Source organism: Esox lucius, chromosome 3 (assembly GCF_011004845.1).
Source record: "Esox lucius isolate fEsoLuc1 chromosome 3, fEsoLuc1.pri, whole genome shotgun sequence".
NCBI classification, from domain to species: Eukaryota; Metazoa; Chordata; class Actinopteri; order Esociformes; family Esocidae; genus Esox; species Esox lucius.
Window position 1 is genome coordinate 6156991 of NC_047571.1, and position 24493 is coordinate 6181483.

Here is a 24493-nt window from a genome sequence, read left to right on the forward strand (position 1 = left end):
AAGGAACCCCTAGTATTATACATATACGTCTATTGGCTGGATGGAAAGCGCAGCCCACTCTCGTCGCAGGGTGCTACAGTTCACAGTTCATTTCACATCTGCGTTTGATATAATCTTTTGGCACTGGCCAACTACAAACCCTTTAGAAACTGTACCCCGGAGCAAATACTAACTTTCGGTCAACGCATAATGTTAATTGAATGGTCGTTATTGAATTACAGTGGAAGCTGGGAATGGTCTTTTTTTTTGAATTTTGTAAAAATAACAATACAAATAAAGTTGTTTTACCATAAATATTTTTATCACAATGCTATTTCCTTTCATTTCAGTGGACAAACACCAAGAGATATTTTGGATTTAGACACACCAAATGATTAATTGAATTCATACATTTATGAGCCCTTCCTCAATAACAGTTGTCCAGGGTTCTCCAAACAAGAACATAAAAAGAATTCTCTATGCCATTGCTTATTTTTGTATCTATAATTTTCAAGGCAGTAATACTGTTTAAACAGACACACAAAAAACAACATTCTTCATTCAATGGATTTAAATATTTTAACTGATAAGCATTCCAAATGTTATAATTGAATTGCCTATTACTTTGCATTTTAAGTGAATGAAAGAAAGCTAGGTCCTACTGATGTCAAGATTTAATCAACAAAGCTGTGGTGAAGTGAATTAGCTACTAATACGTTGGTGAAGTTGAGTAGAATGTTGACACAATCAGTACACATTTGATTGAGTAGATTTAAATAATTAATTATTTTGAATGAAGATTAGCTTTAATGTAAATTTTGCTGTAATGATTGTTTACATACTTGTATAAGTCGAAACTAAGAAAGATTTAGGTGACCTTGTTAGAGACAGCATGTCCCTGGATTCCCTGGTCAAAAATCTAGGTCTATCAGTGAGCTACAGTCATGTGAAAAACACCATGAAACCACATTCATTGATAAAGTTAACCCAGTTTAACAAATCACACAAAAAATTAATCCCCAACCAAATTCAGGAAAAGAGCTGACCGAAAGATGCCCATAGAAGTCTCTAAGAACCCCAGGTTAACATCAAGCGATCTACAGACCTCTCTTGACAAAATCAATGTTAAAGTGCAGAAGTCCACTCTCAGAAAGATAATGCAAAAACCTGGCCTACACAGGTCTGCTCTTCAAAAATAATATCAAGACACACTGACACACTGACAAGTCCAAAACTACTAGAAGAATGTGCTCTGGACAGGTGAGTTACTCAATCTTATTTTTAAATATTTCAGTTTTGAAATTCGTCAAGGTGTAGAAACTAAACACAAGGGTGAGAGGTATAGGCAAACCTTTTTTAATATTTTTTTTTGGGGTGATGCAGAGGGTTTTTTGACTAAAACACTTAACACAAAACAAGCCTGGCAGAGAACTGCAAACATTGTCTCCATCTGAAACAGCACCTTATAGGGGATGAAGAAAGTCATGCATTATACAGGGTGTACATTGTCAGCTTGAAACCTGGTCTTTGAGGCATAGAAACAGCTTCTCATCCAACCATGAGATGACAGTACGATACATTTGTATATGGGTGTCATGCAAGTACATGTGAAAGAGGAAGAGAGAGAGTTATTAGGGAGAGAGTGCTCCATTTGAAAATTAGGTAATTCACGGGAGCTCCAAGCCAAAGGCAGGAGATGGGGCAAGGATTTAAACCGATGCAGCCACATGAACCCACGGTATACTGTACTGGCCCGACAACAGTCAGATTACATACAGAAATCCAGAGGACGCCAACCTGTACAAGTACAAAAGAAAAATAACACTAATCTTGTGGAATTTTTACAGCTGTTTCACAAGCATATTGTAATCGTTTAGTTTGTTTAAATTTTTTTCTTCAGGATTCAATGGATGTAAGATTACAATCAGTAAAATTATCTATCTATAAAATTTGCAGTTCCCTATGTTGTAATCTTACATAGCTATAGTACACTTCCAAAACTGCCTCGCGGTCACACCTTCTGGATTTCGATGAGGCTATGATTGCAATCAAAGCTTTGTTGCAACATTATAATAACTGTAGAGAGCTAAGTCAAAGGGAATAAATGCAGTGAATGAGTCCTTCACATCAGCGTGTTTTCACTGCGTCCCCAGGTAGACATGCTAATCATCAGCGGCACCCCTGAGTCAGCCAGGAAACCACTAATACAGCACAGGTGAGCCCTTCCACCTGGGGGTTTTCACAGAAAGTGTGTAAGTGTGTGTATGTGTGTGTGTGTGTGTGTGTGTGTGTATGGGTGTGTGTGAGTGTGTGTGTATGTGTGTGTGCGCGTGCTCAGTCACTGCCACCATGTCACCCCACAGAGAGGAGTCCAAATAACAATTATGATTCAGAGATTAGCATAGGTGAACTGTAAACACAATCATTGCCATGTTTTTTTACTCCCAAAGGAACATTTGCATTCATGTCAAAGGACATATTTGTAAAACAGGCGAGACTAACTATTCACTCCTCCTGCTATGTAAACTTTATTTCCCCAAAACATATAATTCCATTACAAATATGAAACAATTTTCATTTAAAATGTGATAGTATACAGTACATAGCTGGCACTACCTTGCATGAAGAATGTTATAATAACATAAATTAAATGTAAAAATGTTTGTGTCAAATAATTTTTCTGTACAGTGAAAGCACCCAAACATTCCTGAGCATTTGTCACCACCCTCCGATGGAAGTATGCTATTACATACAAGTGACAGTGATAACAAACCATTGCACACTGGGAAAATAAGTATTCACCACTATTCTCAATGACTGTACCTATTTCTGTGAGCTAGGTGTCACTATTCCACTTGAAATGGTAAATGTAAGTCATTAGAATGTGTAATATAAACCAGAATATTTGACCCTAGTCAGAGCTAAAATTACTTTACTACACAAAAATGTATATGTACATGATCACTTGATGGTGCAATCTTTGAGATATATGTCTAACCTCAGAATCAAACCTCTTAATGGCAACATAATTCTTTATCAGACGGATACAGAAATTATATATTCCTTTTTTCTCGACTCTCAAACCCCTATTCATAGTGTTCCTGACAGAGCGCATTCAGCAAGCTGACTACCTGGGGGTGGCTCATGTCCAACATCTTCCACTCTGTTCTCTGACACAGGTATGAAGGAGTTGTCATGCCTACCTTCAGATCTACACAATACATGCAGCAGACCGTCTGGGCTGAAACCTGACCAAGCTTACACAGGTGAGTAAAGCAGGCCAATTGGTGGCCTGTGTAACTCAACCCCTCAAGTCTATGAATCTTTCATTTTGTCCAGCTTCAGGTCAAGCGTGACAAACCCTTGCAAGCATTCCACTGCAACTCCACCATCACCATATACCTCACCAACCAGAGCAGAAACTTTGACTGAGGATTTTGATGCCATAGAGGGACAAAAATAATAACTGCTACCTAAAATCTGGAAGTCAAGGAAGTCAGGTATTTATTTTGGATAATAAACACTTCTCTGTCAAAATAATTCAAGGGGTTTGAGTAGGTTTTTGAGTGGTTGTACGGGGAGGATTTTCATTCACTGTTGTCCCCCTCTTTCTCTAGCAGGTAATGGTGTTAGGATGTCTGAACCAAGGCAGCGCTCTCTGTCCACCTCAGGAGAGTCTCTGTATCAAGTGATGGGGCTTGAAAAAGGCTGCACCCATGACGATATCAAGAAGTCTTACAGGTAGAAAATATCAAGAAAGGCACCAGCAGTTCACAAATCCCAGCCATAACCAGTCATGACACTTCACACTTCCACATCGATCACTGTCACATCAGGTTCATTTTTGAATTTCTGTGGGAACTGTTGTCACTTTGAAAGCATGTCCAAAACAATTAAAATACCAAAAACAAGTATGCCTTATAAACTGCAAGATGTACACTCACCTAAAGGATTTTTAGGAACACCTGTTCAATTTCTCATTAATGCAATTATATAATCAATCAATCACATGGCAGTTGCTTCAATGCATTTAGGGGTGTGGTCCTGGTCAAGACAATCTCCTGAACTCCAAACTGAATGTCAGAATGGGAAAGAAAGGTGATTTAAGCAATTTTGAGCGTGGTATGGTTGTTGGTGCCAGACGGGCCGGTCTGAGTATTTCATAATATGCTCAGTTACTGGGATTTTCACGCACAACCATTTCTAGGGTTTACAAAGAATGTTGTGAAAAGGGAAAAACATCCAGTATACGGCAGTCCTGTGGACGAAAATGCCTTGTTGATGCAAGATGACACAGGAAAATGCGCCGACTGATTCAAACTGATAGAAGAGCAACTTTGACTGAAATAACCACTCGCTACAACCGAGGTATGCAGCAAAGCATTTGTGAAGCCACAACACGCACAACCTTGAGGCGGATGGGCTACAACAGCAGAAGACCCCACCGGGTACCAATCATCTCCACTACAAATAGGAAAAAGAGGCTACAATTTGCACAAGCTCACCAAAATTGGACAGTTGAAGACTGGAAGAATGTTGCCTGGTCTGATGAGTCTCGATTTCTGTTGAGACATTCAGATGGTAGAGTCAGAATTTGGCGTAAACAGAATGAGAACCTGGATCCATCATGCCTTGTTACCACTGTGCAGGCTGGTGGTGGTGGTGTAATGGTGTGGGGGATGTTTTCTTGGCACACTTTAGGCCCCTTAGTGCCAATTGGGCATCGTTTAAATGCCACGGCCTACCTGAGCATTGTTTCTGACCATGTCCATCCCTTTATGACCACCATGTACCCATCCTCTGATGGCTACTTCCAGCAGGATAATGCACCATGATACAAAGCTCTAATCATTTCAAATTGGTTTCTTGAACATGACAGTGAGTTCACAGTACTGAAATGGCCCCCACAGTCACCAGATCCCAACCCAATAGAGCATCTTTGGGATGTGGTGGAACGGGAGCTTCGTGCCCTGGATGTGCATCCCACAAATCTCCATTAACTGCAAGATGCTATCCTATCAATATGGGCCAACATTTCTAAAGAATGCTTTCAGCACCTTGTTGAATCAATGCCACGTAGAATTAAGGCAGTTCTGAAGGCGAAAGGGGGTCAAACACAGTATTAGTAAGGTGTTCCTAATAATCCTTTAGGTGAGTGTATATGTATATGCATTGTAGAAAGTACTGGGGGTATATAGTACTGAATTGGCATTAGTTATGTCTAAAGCTGTAATGATTAGTTTGGGATTAAATGCAGTATCTATAATGTTTTTACCGGCATCTTATCAACTAAGTGTGCTAAAATCACATTCCTTTTTACAAAAATTACCAGGGAGTGATTATATTTGCATACTATAACATTCTCGTTCAGGGATGGAATAACATTTTGTTTGCTGGCCTAACCTAAAAACTGACCTTTCATTTACTGGGCCAACACTTTTGACCACTAAGCTATCAACGGCCATTTTTGCCTCTGCATAGCATTAAGCAGGTCGGTATTGAAGTCCATGATCAAATGAGAAAGCGATTTTATTTTATCCAGTCATTGCGCCATTTCAATTAAATTGTCTGAAGTATCATATAAAACTGTAATGGATCTAACAGTGTAATAACAGTGAAGAAATTGATAAAGGCAATTCCTTTTTATTATTAAGTGCAGACAAGAATAACCCTAATTGTATTATATTCTCTGAACAGCATTGATTCAGTATGTAGATTCTATATTAGCAATGTTCAGGAACATCAATCACAAGTGGTTATTAATACAAAAAAACACAAAAGAAATCTGTCATGCATTTTCGCTTCCAGACGCTAGATGGAGAAGTAAGCTTAAATCCAACAGGGCTTGGTAATAGAGAATGAATCCTCTTTGTATCTGTCCCATTGAGGAGTCTGTCAAACCATGGGCATTTCCATTTTGAAGAAGCAAATGTTCTTATTTTATAAGATGGCAAACAAACTGAAAGTTTGCATAATGTCACCTTGTGTAGGTTTGGCAAAGGTTGGTGAATTTGAGCCAATTTAAATAACATGAAAACACATGCACGCACAGTGCTAGGGCTAGACCGCTGACCTGGAAGGCTTATATACTCTCTGACAATGTGCTTTACTTGGAAACTACGTAATATGGCACTCTTAATCAAACACCTGCTTTTGCTGGTGAAAGTAGAATTGCTTTGGTGCCTGTCTGACCGCTCATTCCACTCCAATGCACATTGAGTGAGACATTGGCCTTCATTCATGAAACCTCCTCAGAAAAGATCTCAGATGCAAGAGTGGGACATAGGATAATTTCCAAGTGTGACTTAAAAAACTGTCCCACCTCTTTGAAATGAGTGTAGATGTCACCGCAGTTTGATAAATCAGATATAGCCGTGGATGGTAGAACGCGCTGCACATTATTTACATTTGACACAGCGTGGCGATCATCAACCTATAAATTGTCAGCTTTCAGCATAAATGATAGCCAGTCACGGAATACATCAGTAATTGGCTGATCCCTCTTGAGGATTCAAGTGGAATGATGTGATATTTCCCATAACTTCCCCCGCCCAGTTGACTACTTCAGAAAGATGAAATTCTTCAATGGTGCTCCCCATGCTGAAACCTTTTGGGCACTAAATATCTCTATCTATCTGTATGGTCTAGATACAGCGTATTAACTAAGATTTTGTGTATCTACATAAGAAAATATGAAATAACTGCCAGAGAGGGAAAATAAAAATGTGTGCTGAACACTAAGCCAACACTACACCCTGTTTCTTTACACACCATCTTACCCAACTTTTGTGAGACATTCACGAATCTGAAGACCACACTCAACTTTGAGGTTGTTTTTTCAAATCCACATGATAGTGTTTATCAATTAAACGCTTTTCAGAAAATTAGCTCTGCGATATCACCCGGACAAGAACCCCGACAACCCAGAAATGGCGGAGAAATTCAAGGAGCTAAACAGCGCTCATTCCATTCTGTCAGACATCACCAAGAGAAACATATACGACAGCTATGGCTCCCTTGGCCTTTACGTGGCCCAGCAGTTTGGAGAGGAGAATGTCAACACCTACTTCACGCTGTCTACATGGTGGGCTAAGGTGAACCTTTATCATCATCATTGACGATTCCTGGTCGATTCAGTGTTACTGCGTGCGTGTGTAAACACGTGCACACGTGTGTGAACACGAGTGTGTGTGGTGTTAACGGACCTCTCCCCCTGTCAGGGTCTCTTTGCCCTTTGCGGCGTGATAACAGGGTGCTACTGTTGCTGTTGTCTGTGCTGCTGTTGCAACTGCTGCTGCGGGAAGCTGAAGCCCTCACCCCCCGGAGAGGGAGCGGACAGCTATGTCTCCCCCGAGGACCTGGAGGAAGAGATACGTCACGAGACGGAGTCCGGTGAGGAAAATCTCTCACATGGGCACTCCTGCGTGGACACACCACGGATGCATGGACACATTTCTATTTCACATAGGCTCCTCTCGATTCTTCGCAGCCCAGTATTCATATATTTTAAATAATGCGAGTATAGTGTCTAGAAACCACAGCCCTGTTTAGAAATGCAATTTTTACAGTGAATGGTTGTTTGAAATGTGTTATATATTCACATAATACCTATGGTGAGCTGTGTAGCCAGACAATTGCACATTTCCGTCAAAGAATAATTTACTGGAAGTTGAGATTAAATGACACTGGAGATTCCAGTATATGAGATGGATTTTGGAGATACATTTAAGCATTGTTCTTGTGCCAGTCAGAACTATTTCCTATAACATTTTAAAAATAGATTTAAAAAAAAGAAAAATGACTATGTGTGCTGATGATTTGTATGTTGTATGCTCATTGTACTTTTTTACATTGTTTTATTCCTAGATATGGACACACCAGTTGTGCACCAGCCAACGAATGCCAGTGAGAAGACACAGTTGATTGGAGATGGGCACCGAAGCTACACCTAAACCTGGACATGTGTACTAACAATTCAGTCACTGGACTACATAAACAAGCACTACTGATTCCATATATAGGTTAATTAATCTTCCCAATTACATCCCAAATTACTTTGTATGTTAAATAAGTTTTTTTGGTTGTTTTCATTAGATGTAGTCATTTTTCACCTGAAAACTTAATCTATCCTTTTCATATGTCTACCCGAACAGTTCAAGTACATTGGTTTCAAATGTCACATAGTAGAAATGGCTATGTATGTATAAAATTAATCAAATATATTTAGTTGAATTTTTTTTTTTTTTATCTATCTGCACAGTCAACTAAAAAAGGAACAGGGTTTATCTGTATTAGTTCGGTATAATTTATTGCATACTTAGTCCAAATTCTGGAGCAGGTTTTTCAAACTTTTTTCCGGATCAAAATAGTCTTGATTCTGTAGTCCTCCATTTTTGCTGTACAGAAACAGGCATATCTGTTTTTGAGATGTTATTTGAGAAAATAGTTGTATAGGGCTTTTAGATTTTACAGTATCAAGAAAGAAATCAGATATTTTTCTTTGGATTGGTCACCAGTATTTCCACCAGAAACATTTGAAAAGAGCATTCCTTTACTGATAGTATTTTAATAATTATAGTAATTATTCGTAATTTTTCAAGAATATCTGGCAACATTGGGGACCCTTTACCACAATGAAATATATTGGGATTAGAACCTTTGATCTTAATCTAGAGCCTTTGATCTAAATGCATCATCAATCCACCCTTTAAGTGAAATCAGGATCATCCAGAATGTTGATCCTACTCACTAATCCTGTTATTAAATTGCTCCATCCAGGGTAAGAAACAGATCTAGGATCAGCTGTCCCATTCCTTATTTGTTAAAGGGCAAGTTCACATTGATTTTAATAATGTTTACTTGGATGCAAATGGCAGGTCCAGACTCTTAGCAATTTCATTAAGTTTTGAAAAAGGCAAGCTTTGGCAGGCTTTCTATCCCCACAATAGGATGAACAAATCATTGGAACACTTGTGGATAATGGATGTCACAGTGCTTACTTAGTACATACTTAAATTAGTTAGCATTTCAATGGTTTTAGTGACAAAACTTCAGGCTTTCACATATTTCATGTTCATACATAGTATCACTTGAGTTCAACACAATGTTCTGAATAAAGGTCTGACTGTCACAATTTCATAAGTTTGTGTAAGACCTGCCTCACGATACTGAGAGAGTTGCTAAATGGATATGTGCAGTTGTTTTCTGAGGTTTAATTCAGGCTTCATCTAGGCCCTGAAACTTCCATGATATAGCAGCCCACTATCACCAGTAAAACATAATTGACTGTAATGCTTTGAAAAAAAGTCACATGATATGACGTTTTTCTTTCTCGCTGACTTTCTCATTGACTGAAATGAATAGAAAAAACATAATTGCGTGAACGTTTCACCGGATTAAGTTATGCAATGATACCACGAAGGACATAATGTATCACTTGTAGGCTAAATTTCTTCAAACCAAGTGAAACTGTCTGAACACTTCAACAACATTTACATTAAACATTTGTTTTTGAAAACAAGTCTTGTCCTTTAATGTGGGAAACACTTAACTAGTACAATATCAGAATCTATGGGCAACTTTAGCCTAGTCTGTTTGGTAGAGGTATGGACCTACCCCTTCCTCTTTCAGGGGTGTTAACAGCTGGACCCCTACCCCCTTCTCGTGACATTTTCATATATGGGCAAGTAAGCATGACAACCCTTGACGTAGGAGCTTTCTAAAAACAGCTTGTCACAGTCAGTCGATTGCCAGCTGGGAAGCAAAGCAATCCTTTAGAAGAAACTGAGGACAGCAATGAGTGTCTGAGGAGGCCCAGTGACTCTGCATTGTTCTGAAGGAGTAGACATCTTTGATGATCTTTGGCAAGTCAGTTCTTTAGGGATCAGGGGACCGTTGGGGGACCTTTGGTAATCCCAAAACAGAGGTGAAGTTTTTTGTTTTTCCACTGTGCAATGAGTATCTCTTTAGGGTATTCACATTCCAGAAATCAAGACAGTACCATGGACGGCTTGGAGAAACAGCTCATTTGCCCAATTTGTTTGGAGATGTTTACCAAACCAGTGGTCATTCTCCCTTGTCAACACAACTTGTGTCGAAAGTGTGCCCAAGATATTTTCCAGGTGAGTTGGTTATTTTACAGAAGAACTTTTAACTTTTAACCTTTACTGCTGTTGCTTCGTGGGCTTCTTTGTGTTTTTCCTCTGGTCAAAAATCTATTTAAACACAGGAACCGCATTCGAGAATTGAATTCAAAGTATTGTTTTTCATTCAATTGTCACTGCTTATTAACCACATATTTTGGTTACACTGAAAAGAATGCCATTGTTGTCTTGTCATATGTACCTTTATTTATGCTTTTAAATTTACATTTCACTTTTAAGTAATTTAGCAGAAACTTAAAGTACGGGGTTTATATATTTTTATACTTATACTGATGTACAGATTTACCTAACATATAAGTTTTGTAACCAATTCCAATACTGCTAACCAAAGTCAGATAACTGTACATTAGGCCTATATTTAAACATGACCCGCTTTATCTTAAGCTTTTACTGATACTCTGCTGTCCTGGTTTGTGCAGGCCTCAAACCCTTATCTATCAACCAGAGGAACCACAGTGACTTCAGGAGGGCGTTTTCGCTGCCCTTCCTGCAGACATGAGGTGGTCCTGGACAGGCATGGTGTTTATGGCCTGCAGAGGAATCTGCTGGTGGAGAATATCATTGATATGTACAAACAGGAACAGGAATCCTCAAGGTGAGACAGTACAGGCCTAAGAAAACACAATGAGTGTAAGACAAAGAGTAGAAGATGGACCAAATATAATTTAGCTGTACAAAGTCAACAAAGAGCAGCATTAAAGGCTCATATGATAGACCACCACAACCTAGTCAGAAGCAGTAGCAATCCCTTATCCATTAAATAACTTAAATGTATTAGACATACAATAAAACTTTATCAACCAATCTGGAAATTAAAAAGGGCATACAATCAAGCACAACATACAAAATACAACATACAAAAGTTTAGAGGTGAATAAAAATGTGTTTTTCCACAGCCCCGTTGTGAAATCCGGTTTTGACTCATGGGTGCCTGGACTCAACTATTTTTATAATGTAGGCCAGTGAGCCAGCCGTCATTTATGAGAGGCCTATTTTTATTACAGTCAGAGCCCAGATACATTCTCTAGACATCCATATAGCTTGCTTTTAAGAAGGATAGGTGTACAAGAAGTTGACAAAAGAGTTGACATATTGTAGGAGTACATACATGCAACAGACAGCCTAGGAGTTAAATAATCTGACCAGAAACCGAAAGGTCGCTAGTGTAAATCCCCAAGCTGGCATGGTGAAAAACCTATTGTTCTGCCCTTCAGTGAGATGGTTAACCCGAATTGCCCCATAGGAAACTGTTACTGGTAGCCTTATTTGGTAGGGTTGGGTTAAAAGTAGAATTTTGGTGATCCTATATTGCAATTGACAACTAAATAAATGTAATCCTTTTAATGTTTTTATTTAAACACAACGAATGTCCCAAACTTTTCATCACATTATATGTCTGAAATAGTTACATTCAGCAAACTACATCAATTGTAGTTACTTTTTCTGATCCTAACAGGGGGTTTATGGAAAGATGTCATCAGCTGCTCGGGACAGTTTAGGCTATCATTTTATTATTATCAGTTCAATGGTATTGAGTAAATTGTACGCACTGACAACGCTAATGCAATTTTCACATGGACCTGTTGTTTTAATCGGTGTGAAAAGCATAGCTCTGGGAACAAAGACCTGCAAGCGCGTTGGTTTCCATGGTGTCAATCAAACAATATTACAAAGAAATCTATGAGGGTAATGTCTTTTTGGACCATATTATTTTACATTTTAGCTTGAAGAGAGACACTTGGGGTGATGTTACTTTGCTTGCTTAGCGGTATACCATAGCTAGCTTCCTTGCTTGCAAAGTCTCAGTATATAGACCATAGCAGGGCTGTGAGGTTTTAAATGAAAACGTCACAGGGACGATGCCCAAAGTAGGACTGTCACCTGTAGCGTGGCTCTGTGGTTCCACCTGTAGTACCAAGCCTGAGCCGGAGCCCGCCAAGTGTGTTCAACCCATGTGTGAAGAGCACGAGGGTGAGAAGATCAACATCTACTGCGTGACGTGTGGCCTCCCCACCTGCTCCCTCTGCAAGGTGTTTGGTATCCATAAAGACTGTGATGTGGCCCCTCTCCACACTGTGTTCAATAAGCAAAAGGTTAGCGTGTTCATTTATTGTCACACTCACCATAAGTTGCTCTGGATAAGAGCGTTTTCTAAATAACTAATATGTCACGTGTAAAAAAGTAATTTGTCTGATCCACGTGGACAGTTTATGAAAACCCAGCCCCTGAAATAGCAGACCAGCTATATGGAATGGCCTTTGTTTTAAGGTATCGCCTAGACTTATCTCTGTCCTCTTCCCTGTTCAGATGGAGTTGACTGATTGTATATCCATGCTAGTGGGAAACAACGACAGGATTCAGGGCATCATGAGTCAGCTTGATGAGACCTGTAAGATCATTGAGGTGAGGCCTTCTTATGTTCAGTGAACTATTGCATGTTGTGTAGTCAATGTCTCGTTTTTGTGTGTTTGTATCATATAGTACTGCTTGAAAGTATATGTACCCTACAGGGATGGTCAATATTTTTGTATAAAACATTAAAATAAACTCATAAAAGCTCATTAGAAGACCCATTTTAAGCCCAGCTTTAGCTTGTTGACTGATGGTCAAACCTTCTCTGTTCAAGAATCTCCTGGTATACCAAAGAAAGCACAGTTCCCTTTATGATGTGCACTACACCAGGTACAGAGGAAAAGCGGCCCCAGATCTTGACATTTTCACCACGGTTGGGAAGCTTCTTTTGGTGGTAGGCAGTGTTGGGTTTTCAGCAAACATAGCGGTTCAGTTTTGGACTCATCTGTCCAGAGACTTCCACAAACCTTTTGGTTTGTCCAGGAGGCTTTTGGCAAAATTAAGACGGACAGTTTGTTTCTTTTTGGACAGTTTGTTTCTTCCTAGCAACCCTCCAATGAATGCAATTTAAATTAATTATTCCTATTACTGAAGCAGAGTAACCTGAGATGCAGCAAAGGAGGATGTTGTTTGGGTTGGCATTTACCTGATTTATTATATTTCTTGTTCCTCTTGGGGGTATTTTGGATGGGTGTTCACTTCTTCACAATGCTTTCTATTTGTAAATGATTTGCTTCACAGTGGACTGATGGAGCACATATTTTTAAGATGGTTGTATCACCTTCCTCCGATTCATGTGCTCTACCTACCCTCTTCCTGATGTCTTCTGAGACCTCCTTTCCTCTCGGCATGGTGTGTTTTGTATTCACCTGTATGGGTAACACCAAATAGATCCAATTTCTTATTTATCAGAATTGATAAAATCTTTCCTAAAGATAGCTCCTTTGATTGGTTCATTAGATACCCAATTATTCACCCATCTGTTTCTGCTTACCTTGATTAATTCATGCAACTTGGGTTTCACATAATTCATTTTCAAACATGATTTCCTCTATACCAACATATAGAGTTGGTAATTATAAACCTGTTATGTCAGATAAAAAAGACTTGATGCAATAAAAAAATTAAGGGAACACTTAAATCACACATAGGTCTCAATTAAGGAAATATTAAAGATCAAAATCTTTACTGTACATTGTGTGATTTGTTGAGAACAAAATGACATAACAACGGTCAATGGAAACCAAAATCATCATCCGAGCTGAATTCAAACTTACAAGTAAACAAATGAAATCACACGCTGTTCTACGTTGCGTGAATTTCATCACGGCAACTCAGAATGTGACTCAGCAGTGTGTATGACCCCTACGTGCCTGTATGCACCCCAGAAAACATCTGCACATGCTCCTGATGAGACAGCAGATGTTGCCCTGGGGACACTAGCAAAACGCAAAACTAGAGAAGAATCAGTCAGGAAGGAAAAGGTGGGAGCAATTGTCTGTGGCCACCACCTGCAAAACCATTCCCTTCTTGGAGGGTGTCTTGCTGTTGCCTCTCCAGTGCACCTGTTGCCACTTTCATTTCATTACCCAAACAGTTGGCAGTAATTTAAAATCACTTATGCTTCCTCAACAGATTGATATCCCTGAAGTTTAATTGACTTGGTGTTATACTGTGATGATTACATGGTCCCCTTTTTTGAGCAGTGTATAATTTCACAAGGGGTTTGCATACTTTCAAGCAGCACTGTATGTGCAACATCTGATGAAATGGACACTAAAAGTATAAAAAGAGTGACCAGAGTTGATTCATGACATTTCAACTGAAAACTAATTCTACAAAGGACTTGAAACAGGAGGTTGGCATGGACTGGAATTTCAGTTTTCCATTTTGACAGCACCACATTGTGAATTAGTTATTAGACCAATAGTGAGTTTTAAACTTCCCCATCCTTCCCCATTTAGATTAGTTCCACACAGTCTTTCTTGTCTGAGAACGTTTTGCTAAAATGTCATTTTTTGACCACTGTCAGCCCAGTGTGTCCAGGTATTAGATCTATAATTACATACCTTTGATGTGAGTAAAATAATTATCAGTTAGTTTTGAGAGTCCCAATTTTCATTTGTAGATGTTGTATAATCCTACGACAAACATTCAACAAGTCATCTGTTGAAAAGCAGTTGCTTGCTAAGGTCAGGGTTAGGATTAGCTTTAGGTCTAGAAGTAGGTTTACGGTAAGGGTTAGGATACAGGTTAGTGTAAAGGTTAGGATTAGTAGATAGTTAAGATTGCTGTTGCTGATAGTCAGTAGAAAATCTATAGAGCATCTACAGACAGACTTTTAGTACTCTCAAAATAAAGTGTTACCTATTAGGCTTTTCTGTGTTGGAATAGTATGTGGATGTACCACAAAGAGATAGAGGACGCATCCCTCAATATATTTCTCATTACGACATCTGTGAGCACAAAAGCAACACCATGTGTAATGGTACTTTTAATGCTATATGGTGTATCCCAAAAACAGGATAGTGTGGGTGTGGATTATACCAGCCATTAAAATATGATTGCAATTAGACCGCTGGTCAGTTAATCCTCCTCTAGACTTCTGATTTGACAGTTTATTCTACTCTAGCCTGCTAATTGGTTAGCTCCTACTACACAGGACAGTGACATATTACTGAATGAATAAATAGCAAACATTTTTGAAAGGGCAATAGATTTGCAGGTACTGAAGATAATTGCCAAACATCACAATTGAAGATACTTCGCATTTGGTGATGTCTATGCCTTGCTTTATCATTGCATGCTAAGAATATGTAACCAAGTTCTAAACAAATATTTTATTGAAAAGAATGTATGTGTCCAAATGCTTTCTGTACCCTAAAACAGGGCAACTGTTTCCACCATGTGCTGTCATTTCTAAATACGACATTAATGAAAATATCTTTAAATTGAAGCTGATAGTCTGCACTTTAACCCTATACTAAATGAATGTGTCACTGTCTAAATACTTTTAGAGTTCACTGTAACCTGTTAACTAGTGTGCATCAGACTCCGGGGAAGAAAAAAGTGTTTATTAGACAAAATAAGAGTGAATAGTATTGTTTTGGTGGCATTTGGAATTGGTATTGGTGTGGACACCAAGTCAGACAGGGTGAGGTCACTTTTTGACAAGGTCTGATTAACCTTTAGAACAGTGGAGGAGCTTGGGGTGATCATATGACTAGAGTGCACCTTTAAAAGAGAGATATTTCAGGAAAGTTACTTTATAGAGAAGTCTATTAAATTAATTAGATGTTACCAAGAAACTATTTGTCAGTGATATGTAAATGGAAGCACTCGCCTTTGAATACACAATAATTTGTTAGTTCAACTCTACAATCTTTGTTGTTTTACAGGAAAATGGCAGGAGGCAGAAATCCAAGGTGTGTGAATGTTTCGATCACCTTTATGCCGTCCTGGAGGAACGGAAAGGTGACATGACCCTAAAGATCAATGCAGAGCAACAGGAGAAACTGGATTATATCAACGGCCTTACCAGAAAGTATAGAGAACACCTGGAGAACATGGCCAAGATCGTGGAGACAGGCATACAGACAATGGAGGAGTCCGAGATGGCTACTTTCCTGCAGGTGATGAAAGATTGTTTCAAACTAGTTATTTATAGATGATAAACAAATGACTAGTACACAAAATAGGCAGGACACATTTCTACTTGGTTTTCAGTCCATATACATCGTTCTAAAACTTCAGTCTTAAACCACCCCGTCCTCAACACATCTGCCTGTTTTTTTCTACTATCAGTAACTTCGCAAAATCAAAAACAAAATGACTTACTGTAACTGTAACATGTATTAGCTTTATCTGGATTCCAGAAGATAAATGCTGTAAAAGTGTAATCCGCTTTGGATAAGAGCATCTGGTTAATTACCATAATGTGAAATGTTGTCCGGTAGGTCTAAAAAAAAATTGTAAACATGTTATTATGAACATGTTGTGTAATGTGTTCTGATATGTCTTCTGCAAACCAGTGTTGTGCAATGTCCTCTGATGTTTCATATCATAGCCTTCTGTATGATAATTCCTTTCTTACATTTTTACCCATAGACTGCAAAGCCTCTTCTGCAAAAGTAAGTAAATGTAAAATTTGGAGAATTTCAGTTTGTAGTTCTGGTATGTAGAACCAGCTGAAAGGTGTAATTGATGTCTTCCTGTTTACAGGCTCATTGCAGGCACCAACATTTCTCACCTGGACAAAGTGGAGCGTGGCTACGAGAACATGGATCACTACACAGCCAACTTTGAGCGGGAAAGGAGGGCATTGCTCTCAATAGATTTTGTAAAAGGTATGTAGCAATACATAAAATTACTTTGACTTCATACAAGTCAAAGTTATTTCACCAAAATAAGTGTTTTTGGTGAAAGAGTAAGTGGCCTTGGGTTGTCAAGCAGTCTATGCCGCTTCCTCTAATTCAAATGTATTGCTACAATACAAATTTCATTCAGAATTACTTTTTCACTAAAAACACTTCTACTACACCCATTTTCGGTCCATTAAAGCATAATGTGTGAATAAATCTGTAATTTTGCCCTTGAGCAAAGCTCATATTGTCTCCTGTAAGTTGCTCTTGAAAAGAGCATCTATAAATCTTAAAAAATTTGAATAATAACAGCCAGATTAAAATCAAGTAAATTTCAACAATTCAATCTTTTCATATTTGAATTACTGGTTGTTGTTTTTTCAGATGACGAAGATGATGAAGAATTTGAAGATGAAGAAGAGGAAGTCGAGGTGATGGGGGTGACAGGAGCGTCCCATACAGATGTTTTCCCTGCTGCTGTAGGGCCCTCCATTGTTGGGGCCAACTCTCCCAAGCCCCAGCAGGTGACCCCAGCACCTACCCAGCCGACAGCACCCCCACCCCTGCCTCAGAGACCACCTGAGACCCTTGGCGCCACTGCTACCCTGCCCACACCACAGGCCTCCACCCGTGCCACAACCCCAGTACAATTCCCATCCCTAACCCCAAACCCAACTGCCACCGCACAGGTCCGTGCCACAACCCCGGTCCATTTCCCTTCTGCAACACCAGTCCTGTTCCCAAACACAACACCGGTCCAGTTCCCGAACCCAACTCCAGTTCAGTTCCCGAACACAACCCCTGTTCAGTTCCCAAATACAACCCCTGTTCAATTCCCAAACACAACCCCGGTTCAGTTTCCTTCAGCAGAGCCACCGGCACAGGTGAGACGAGCGCATGTGATACAACTGCAGCCTAAACAGGGAGACTAACATGTCAGGATACATCGATCAGCCATAACATTTTGACCACCTGCCTAATATTGTGTAGGTCCTCCTTTTGCCGCCAAAACAGCCCTAACCCATCAAGGCATGGACTCCACTAGAGCTCTGAAGGTGTGCTGTGGTATCGGGCACCAAGACGTTAACCGCAGATCCTTTAAGTCCTGTAAGTTGCTAGGTGGGGCCTCCATGGATCAGACTTGTTTGTCCAGCACATCCCACAGATGCTGGATTGGATTGAGATCTGGGGAATTTGGAGGCCAAGTCAACACCTTGAACTCGTTGTTGTATTCCTCAAACCATTCCTGAACCATTTTTGCTTTGTGGCAGGGCGTATTATCCTGCTGAAAAAGGCCAATGTCATCAGGGAATACCGTTGCCATGAAAGGGTCTGCAACAATGCTCAGATAGGTGGTACATGTCAAAGTAACAACCACATGAATGGCAGGACCCAAGGTTTCCCAGCAGAACATTGCCCAAAGCATCACACAGCCTCCGCTGGCTTGCCTCCTTCCCATAATACATCCTGGTGTCATGTGTTCTCCAGGTAAGCGACGCACACGGCCATCCATGTGATGTAAAAGAAAACATGATTCATCAGACCAGGCCACCTTCTTCCATTGCTCCGTTGTCCAGTTCTGATGCTCATGTGTCCATTGTAAGTGCTTTCAGTAATGGACAGGGGTCAGCATGGGCACCCTGACTGGTCTGCGGCTACGCAGCCCCATACGCAACAAACTGTGTGTTCTGACACCTTTCTATCAGTACCAGCATTCACTTTTTCAGCAATTTGAGCTACAGTAGCTCGTCAGTTAGATCGCTCCCCACGTGCATCAGTGAGGCTTGGTCACCCATGACCCTGTCGCCGGTTCAACGCTTTTCCTTCCTTGGACCACTTTTGATATTTACTGACCACTACAGACCGGTGCATCCAACAATGGCTGCAGTTTTGGAGATGCTTTGATCCAATCATCTAGCCATCACAATTTGGCCCTTGTCAAAGTCACTCAGATCCTTACGCTTGCCCATTTTTCCTGCTACTAACACATCAACTTTGAGGACAGAATGTTCACATGCTGCCTAATATATTCCACCCTCTGACAGGTGCCATGATAACGAGATCAGTGTTATTCACTTCACCTGTCAGTGGTCATAATGTTATGGCTGATCGGTGAATTACATGAGATAATATGGCTAACTCAGGCCAGCAGATGCCTTATCTGATGCAACAAAGTATGAACTTCCTAGCCACAACCCTGATTCAGAGGCAGCCAAGTTGAGGTCTAAGTTTATTAACCGAATGGATATTCAAAAATTCAAAGGAGAATAATAATCTTGTTTGACTTTAACCTCCTGCTCTCTATATTTGAAGAAAATTGGTTATTGAAACCAGTCTGTATCCAATTTGTATAAATATAATTGAGTGATTTTCTAAAGTGGCTGTGTTCAGCTGAGTTAGCCTGCGTGGGACCTGGTCTGGGAGACAGCGGTGGCTTTCACCTCAGCAGGAGGCTTTAGTGATGAGACACCTGTCTGCTCTCTGGATGCTGGAGATCTATGATGGGGAAGCAGGGAGGGGGACTGTTTTCATTGGGATAATTAGTGGCCACTCTGTTACGTGTCATCCCCATTGAGTTTGATTTGCAACTGGAGTGCTAATTTAAATGAGTTCACACAAACATAATGAATTTGATTGCAATTAAAAGTGAAAAGCCACCTGGAACAGTGTGTACTCATTCCATGTGGAGGCTCAGAAGGTTGGGGGGCTCCCTTTTATTTTGAAAAATAACTTAATGTTGCTTGAAAAATCACTTAATATTGCTTGCACTGATAATCTGTTCAATATTGGAAACAGTTTAATAGGGTGCACTATTATTGAACTTATTGGAAGGGTAATGTGACATGTTTAATACAAGTCACATTGTAACACTCAAAATGTTATACCGTTTCACTTTAAATCATGAGAAGTTATCTGTTTAATCAGGTCTTAAGTTTTACTGTGGTGTACTCAGAGGTTGTTGTAGGGGGTATGGATATAGATACGATCATAATGAAGAAATGTAAGTATTGTGTCATAATGTGATATCACTTTATTTTGAGTGATTTTGTTTTGTTTATGTCCTAGAATCACTTTAGATTTCATTAGAAGTACCATAAATAATATGAATACCTTACTTTGCAATCAGGCTAATATCATTTGTTGATGACTGTAACTGTCTCCTTCCTATTATTTGTATTACCCATGTTTTGATTTCATTCCATTTACATAACAATTAAGAACAGTGGACAAGTTGTAGGCTATAGACTACAGGTTTTACGTTGGTGGTTCCTAATGGTTTTGGTCTGTTTTCTCAGATGTCTTCTGATACAGCATCAGGTCAGCCAAACACAGATGACAAAGATGGACCCAAACACGTCTTCTCCTTTTCTTGGCTGAACAACCAGAAGTAGAACATCGTACCTCAACACTTTTTTATAAAAGCCATTGTTTAGGTTGAGGCAGCCTCCCTCTGCAGAAACGGTTTTAATAATTACTCTTCAATCGTTAAATAATTATTGTCTATACAGTTCTCTACCACTCTACTCGCAAGTCTACTGTGAAAACAAATGGCATTGGGTGCATACATCTTTGACTTGTGAAAGATGTGCGCTATGTGGCACACCTTCGCGGAAGATGTATGCGAGTCAGAAGAACGCCCGGATCATATTGAGATGCTCAATAATTTAGTCTACACAGCAAGTAATGAATGTAACACGGAAACTTTTTTATTACAAATATAGATATTAGATAGACATTCTCTTGCACAACAAATATGACTGATTGCTCAGATTGTATTTTATTATCAAACTTAAACCAGTTGTACAATGAGAGGGACTTTCAGATAGAGGATGTGTGACTAACGATATATACAAAATGTTTTGCTTGAATTTAAATGAAGACAATTAAAGCATATATGTACAGCATTTAAATGGGCTATGTCTATATCTCAACACACAATAGCAGTAGGCCTACAGCGAATTACAAATCGATTTTACAACTTGTTTAAATAATTTGTAAAAATTATATTAACGAACCCAACCAATTCAAGAGTAATACCGAAATTGATTAGCAGATTACTTTGTTCAATATGTAAATACATGATACAAATGTATTTTATCTTCATTTCCCAAATATGTCCATCATTTTTCGGTTACTGTTTGCCTGCTGCGCTAATTGTTCAGCTCGAGCCATTTCTAGAACTTCCCTAAGCAAGTGGAAGGTCAGGTCCAAAGAGATCGGTGGCTCCTCGCCTGGCCCGGACCGCTTTCCTCTCTCCGTGGAATCATCCATCTGGTAAACGTAGCCGTTCAGAAACCTATTGATGTCACCTACTTTACCTTGGAGAATGCGTTGCGTGAGCTGAAGTTGTAAAGCCCTGTTAGCCGTTGTCGAGGGAGCTGCAGCTCCAGACGCACTCAACAAGAAGGAATGGGGCGAATTTTTATTGGAGTTGTCAAGCCGAATGAAGTATTCCTCTCCTAGTCGCAGAAGAATGGGGAGCTGCTGTTGCAGCTCTGCTGGAAGACTGTGGGATGAATGGAGCGCTCCGGGGTTTTCAATAGCTCTGCATTCATAGCGAGGTTGGAAGGCACCAAGTAGAGCCACAGCGGAAACGAAGACATTTAACTTCATCTCAGGAGATTAGGATGGATCTGGGAATTAAATAGGCTCATTGATCAGGAAATTCAATTAATTCAAGCGAAGTTGAGTAGCATTTGGCTCTGCCTTGGACAAAAATGCATCTTTGTTCAGCATTAAAGAAGATTGGTTATGTTTTCGATTTTATATTTTGATTACCAGTTAAAATGGAAAAAAACTATTGCTTATGTTGTAATTGCTCATGTAACCATACAACGTCTGTATTATATTACTTTTATATTAACTTTTTCTTAACTAAGTCTATCTCGAATAATACTGAAAGATTAGTATGAATCTGGGAATTAGTCTAATTTGATCAGGAAAATATCAATTAATTCAAGCGAAGATGCATGTTGAGTAGCATTTGACTCTCCATTGGACAGAAAATGCATCTTTGTTCAGCATTAAAAGAGACTGGTTTATTTTGTTGTAATTGCGCATGTAACCATACAATGTCTGTATTAATTACTTTGTATTAACTTTTTGTTAACTAAGACTCGAATAATACTACTTAAGTCTATGTTTTAGCTCTACAATTTATAGTACATAACGTACATTTCAATCAATAAATTTTATTGTCACACACTAACAAAGCTATTTATAAAAAAAGAAATATACCTGAGTTTAAATCTGACCGATGTTTCTTTGAAGTTGCAATGAAAAGGATATCCTCTTCTAGACTTATTTTTCCTTTCAATGAACATGCAGCAGTGTCTTCAAAACATCGTCGGTACAAGACTTATATATCATAGAACTGAGGTCATGTCAGCGCCCTCTGACAGGATAGTCTGCGCAAGCGGTAACGTAAAGCAGACAAGTCAACACCTGAATATGAATGGAGAGCTTTCCCCAGTCAATGTGGGGTTAATATCAGATGAGTCATACAGTAATTGGGATGTATAAGCCTTCAGCTCTATTAAATCAACTATGGATGTGGCCTGCTCCTGCATGAATGACGAATTAATGAATAAATGAATGAATGATACATACAGACATTATACCATATCCTATATAAGTGGTTCCCTGCTTTTTTGATTACTTTACCACAAAATGAATTTTGCTCTGCAGGGTGTAACACTGAAGTACCACTTAATTTTCATTTTACCGGTAGTCTTGTCATACCTCAAGGAATCCTAGTATTCCTAGTTTTGATCTACTGTGCTAAAACATGATCAGTTGTACAGGATCAGTAATAAAAAAATATCTTTACCACCACCGTCATTGTGATGCTCAAGTAAATGTGGACCAAACATTGTCAGATGTCATTGTCATGTAATTTTGCACACAACAAAATAACAAATCTCTTCTCTCTTGAAAATCACAATTATGCCCATTGTCCAATGTTATTAACATCAAAGTATTCATATTTTGTGCCTATTATTATTTAATATTTAACCAAGTAATGCAGTTTGGCAAGGGTTTACAAAAGGTCCATGTACATCAACCTACCAGCCGGCCAAACTGGCAAGAGGTGGGTGGCCTCACTTGTGGAACACACAGGGAAGACATTCATGACCTTTTCCAATGGATTTGGTGAAATCTCGTACTATTGGCCAGTATTAGGGTGTAGAAAGAGGTTTTCTGAAAACAGTTCATGTGTAACAACTGAAAACATGCTACAAAACTTGTTAATCGGACTATACATATAGAGAAGAGATTAGCCTTATCCTAGGTGTAGGTATAGGTCAGTCTCAGATGCACAAAATCAGTGTGTGGGTGTGTAGGAGGGATATTGGAGGGTTGGGGGAGCATAGCAAACACTTTCTATGGTCACATGAACATTTGGCAGGTTCTCCCTTCTCTGCATAGAAACTCTGAAGCTCCGTTAGAGCCACTGGGTTCTTGGTCACCACCCTGACAATGACCCTGCTTCATGTGTGCCTCTCTAAACCATTTCCAATCAACTCAATCTATCACGGGTGGATTCTGATAAAGTATTAGAGACATCAATGCTGATCAAAAGATCTGCATCTGAGCTCAATTTGGAGTGTCATGGAAAAGGGTTGGAATGCTTATGTTCATGAGATATTTGTCATGTTTTATGAAGGAGTCAGACACAATCGCAACAGTAATAGAGATTTTTAATTCAAAGATTTACTTTGTCATGATAAGGCTATACAGGACTTGAAACTTAAGTACAGGAAACCAAGATACAAAAAGAAACAATGAACAACAAACAGACAATGAGATAGGGAGTCTAAATAAGGAGGGGGAAAAAAAGACATAAGTGAGAAGACAAAACTAGATTACAGCTGAAATCAATGAACATAAGGGATGAAAAATGTAACGTAGAATCATAATAAATAAAACCGAGACACACTCAACATAGAAATACAACAACTGGCGTGGCATAAACTGTGCCCAGCTGTTATTATATTTACGTTTTTATTTGTAATACATTTGCATAAACGAAGTGATTTTGCATTTTGTGGTAGTGTGTCTAAATTAATGGCAAAAAATTTTAATTATGAGCATATAACAGAATAAAATGTGGGAAAATGAATGAGTCTGAATACTTAGAGGCTTTGTAAGTGGGTCAAGGAAGAACCATCAATACATAACACATTTCTTGAACAAATCATTCACTTATTCACTGATAAAAGGGTTCTTTTCCGATTTACAGTGAGGGGGAAAAAAATGCTGATTTTCTACGTTTGCCCACTGACAAAGAATTGATCAGTCTATAGTTTTAATGGAAGGTTTATTTGAACAGTGAGAGAAAATAACCAAAAAATCCAGAAAAACACAAAATTGTTCTAATTGATTTGCATTTTAATGAGTGAAATAAGTATTTGATCTCCTCTCAATCAGAAAGATTTCTGGCTCCCAGGTGTCTTTCATACAGGTAACAAGCTGAGATTAGGAGCACACTCTTAAAGGAGTGCTTCTAATCTCAGCTTGTTACCTGTATTAAAGACACCTGTCCACAGAAGCAATCAGATTCCAAACTCTCCACCATGGCCAAGACCAAAGAGCTGTCCAAGGATGTCAGCGACAAGATTGTAGACCTACACAAGG

General features: G+C 39.2%; 3 protein-coding genes across 5 annotated transcripts; 2 read left to right on the forward strand and 1 right to left on the reverse strand.

Moving 5' to 3' along the window:
* Positions 1-3162: 3162 nt before the first annotated feature.
* Positions 3163-8123, forward strand: LOC105007402 (dnaJ homolog subfamily C member 5). The gene is made up of 6 exons (XM_010866322.3): positions 3163-3245; positions 3319-3479; positions 3597-3720; positions 6860-7073; positions 7200-7371; positions 7846-8123. Exons 3-6 carry the CDS (start codon positions 3614-3616, stop codon positions 7929-7931), a joined length of 579 nt encoding a protein of 192 aa, XP_010864624.1. The 5' UTR covers positions 3163-3245; positions 3319-3479; positions 3597-3613; the 3' UTR covers positions 7932-8123.
* A 1605-nt stretch (positions 8124-9728) lies between these two features.
* trim55a (tripartite motif containing 55a) lies at positions 9729-20524 on the forward strand. 3 transcript variants are annotated; one of them, XM_010866323.4, is made up of 9 exons: positions 9729-10100; positions 10562-10737; positions 12055-12235; positions 12450-12545; positions 15893-16126; positions 16602-16624; positions 16716-16840; positions 17240-17739; positions 20152-20524. In XM_010866323.4, the coding sequence occupies exons 1-9, from the start codon at positions 9933-9935 to the stop codon at positions 20245-20247; spliced, it is 1599 nt and encodes a 532-aa protein (XP_010864625.1). In that variant the 5' UTR covers positions 9729-9932; the 3' UTR covers positions 20248-20524. The 3 variants fall into 3 exon arrangements, with proteins under 3 accessions (XP_010864625.1, XP_012987574.1, XP_012987575.1); XM_013132120.3 differs by having other exon boundaries at positions 17240-17379; XM_013132121.3 differs by having other exon boundaries at positions 17240-17286.
* A 13-nt stretch (positions 20525-20537) lies between these two features.
* Positions 20538-22682, reverse strand: LOC105007404 (corticoliberin). The gene is made up of 2 exons (XM_010866325.4): positions 22094-22682; positions 20538-21489 (listed from the first exon to the last, which is right to left on the reverse strand). Exon 2 carries the CDS (start codon positions 21467-21469, stop codon positions 20957-20959), a length of 513 nt encoding a protein of 170 aa, XP_010864627.1. The 5' UTR covers positions 21470-21489; positions 22094-22682; the 3' UTR covers positions 20538-20956.
* Between the last annotated feature and the right edge of the window lie 1811 nt (positions 22683-24493).

What these genes read in the sequence shown, in the direction of transcription:
- LOC105007402 (XM_010866322.3), top strand. Translation starts at nt 3,614, where the DNA reads ATGTCTGAACCAAGGCAGCGCTCTCTGTCCACCTCAGGAGAGTCTCTG. An exon ending in TGTCTACATGGTGGGCTAAG is followed by an intron (nt 7,074 to 7,199) that starts GTGAACCTTTAT and finishes TCCCCCTGTCAG; the next exon opens with GGTCTCTTTGCCCTTTGCGG. An exon ending in ACGTCACGAGACGGAGTCCG is followed by an intron (nt 7,372 to 7,845) that starts GTGAGGAAAATC and finishes TTTTATTCCTAG; the next exon opens with ATATGGACACACCAGTTGTG.
- trim55a (XM_010866323.4), top strand. Translation starts at nt 9,933, where the DNA reads ATGAGTATCTCTTTAGGGTATTCACATTCCAGAAATCAAGACAGTACC. An exon ending in CTGTGTTCAATAAGCAAAAG is followed by an intron (nt 12,236 to 12,449) that starts GTTAGCGTGTTC and finishes TTCCCTGTTCAG; the next exon opens with ATGGAGTTGACTGATTGTAT. An exon ending in CAGCAGAGCCACCGGCACAG is followed by an intron (nt 17,740 to 20,151) that starts GTGAGACGAGCG and finishes CTGTTTTCTCAG; the next exon opens with ATGTCTTCTGATACAGCATC.
- LOC105007404 (XM_010866325.4), bottom strand. Translation starts at nt 21,469, where the DNA reads ATGAAGTTAAATGTCTTCGTTTCCGCTGTGGCTCTACTTGGTGCCTTC.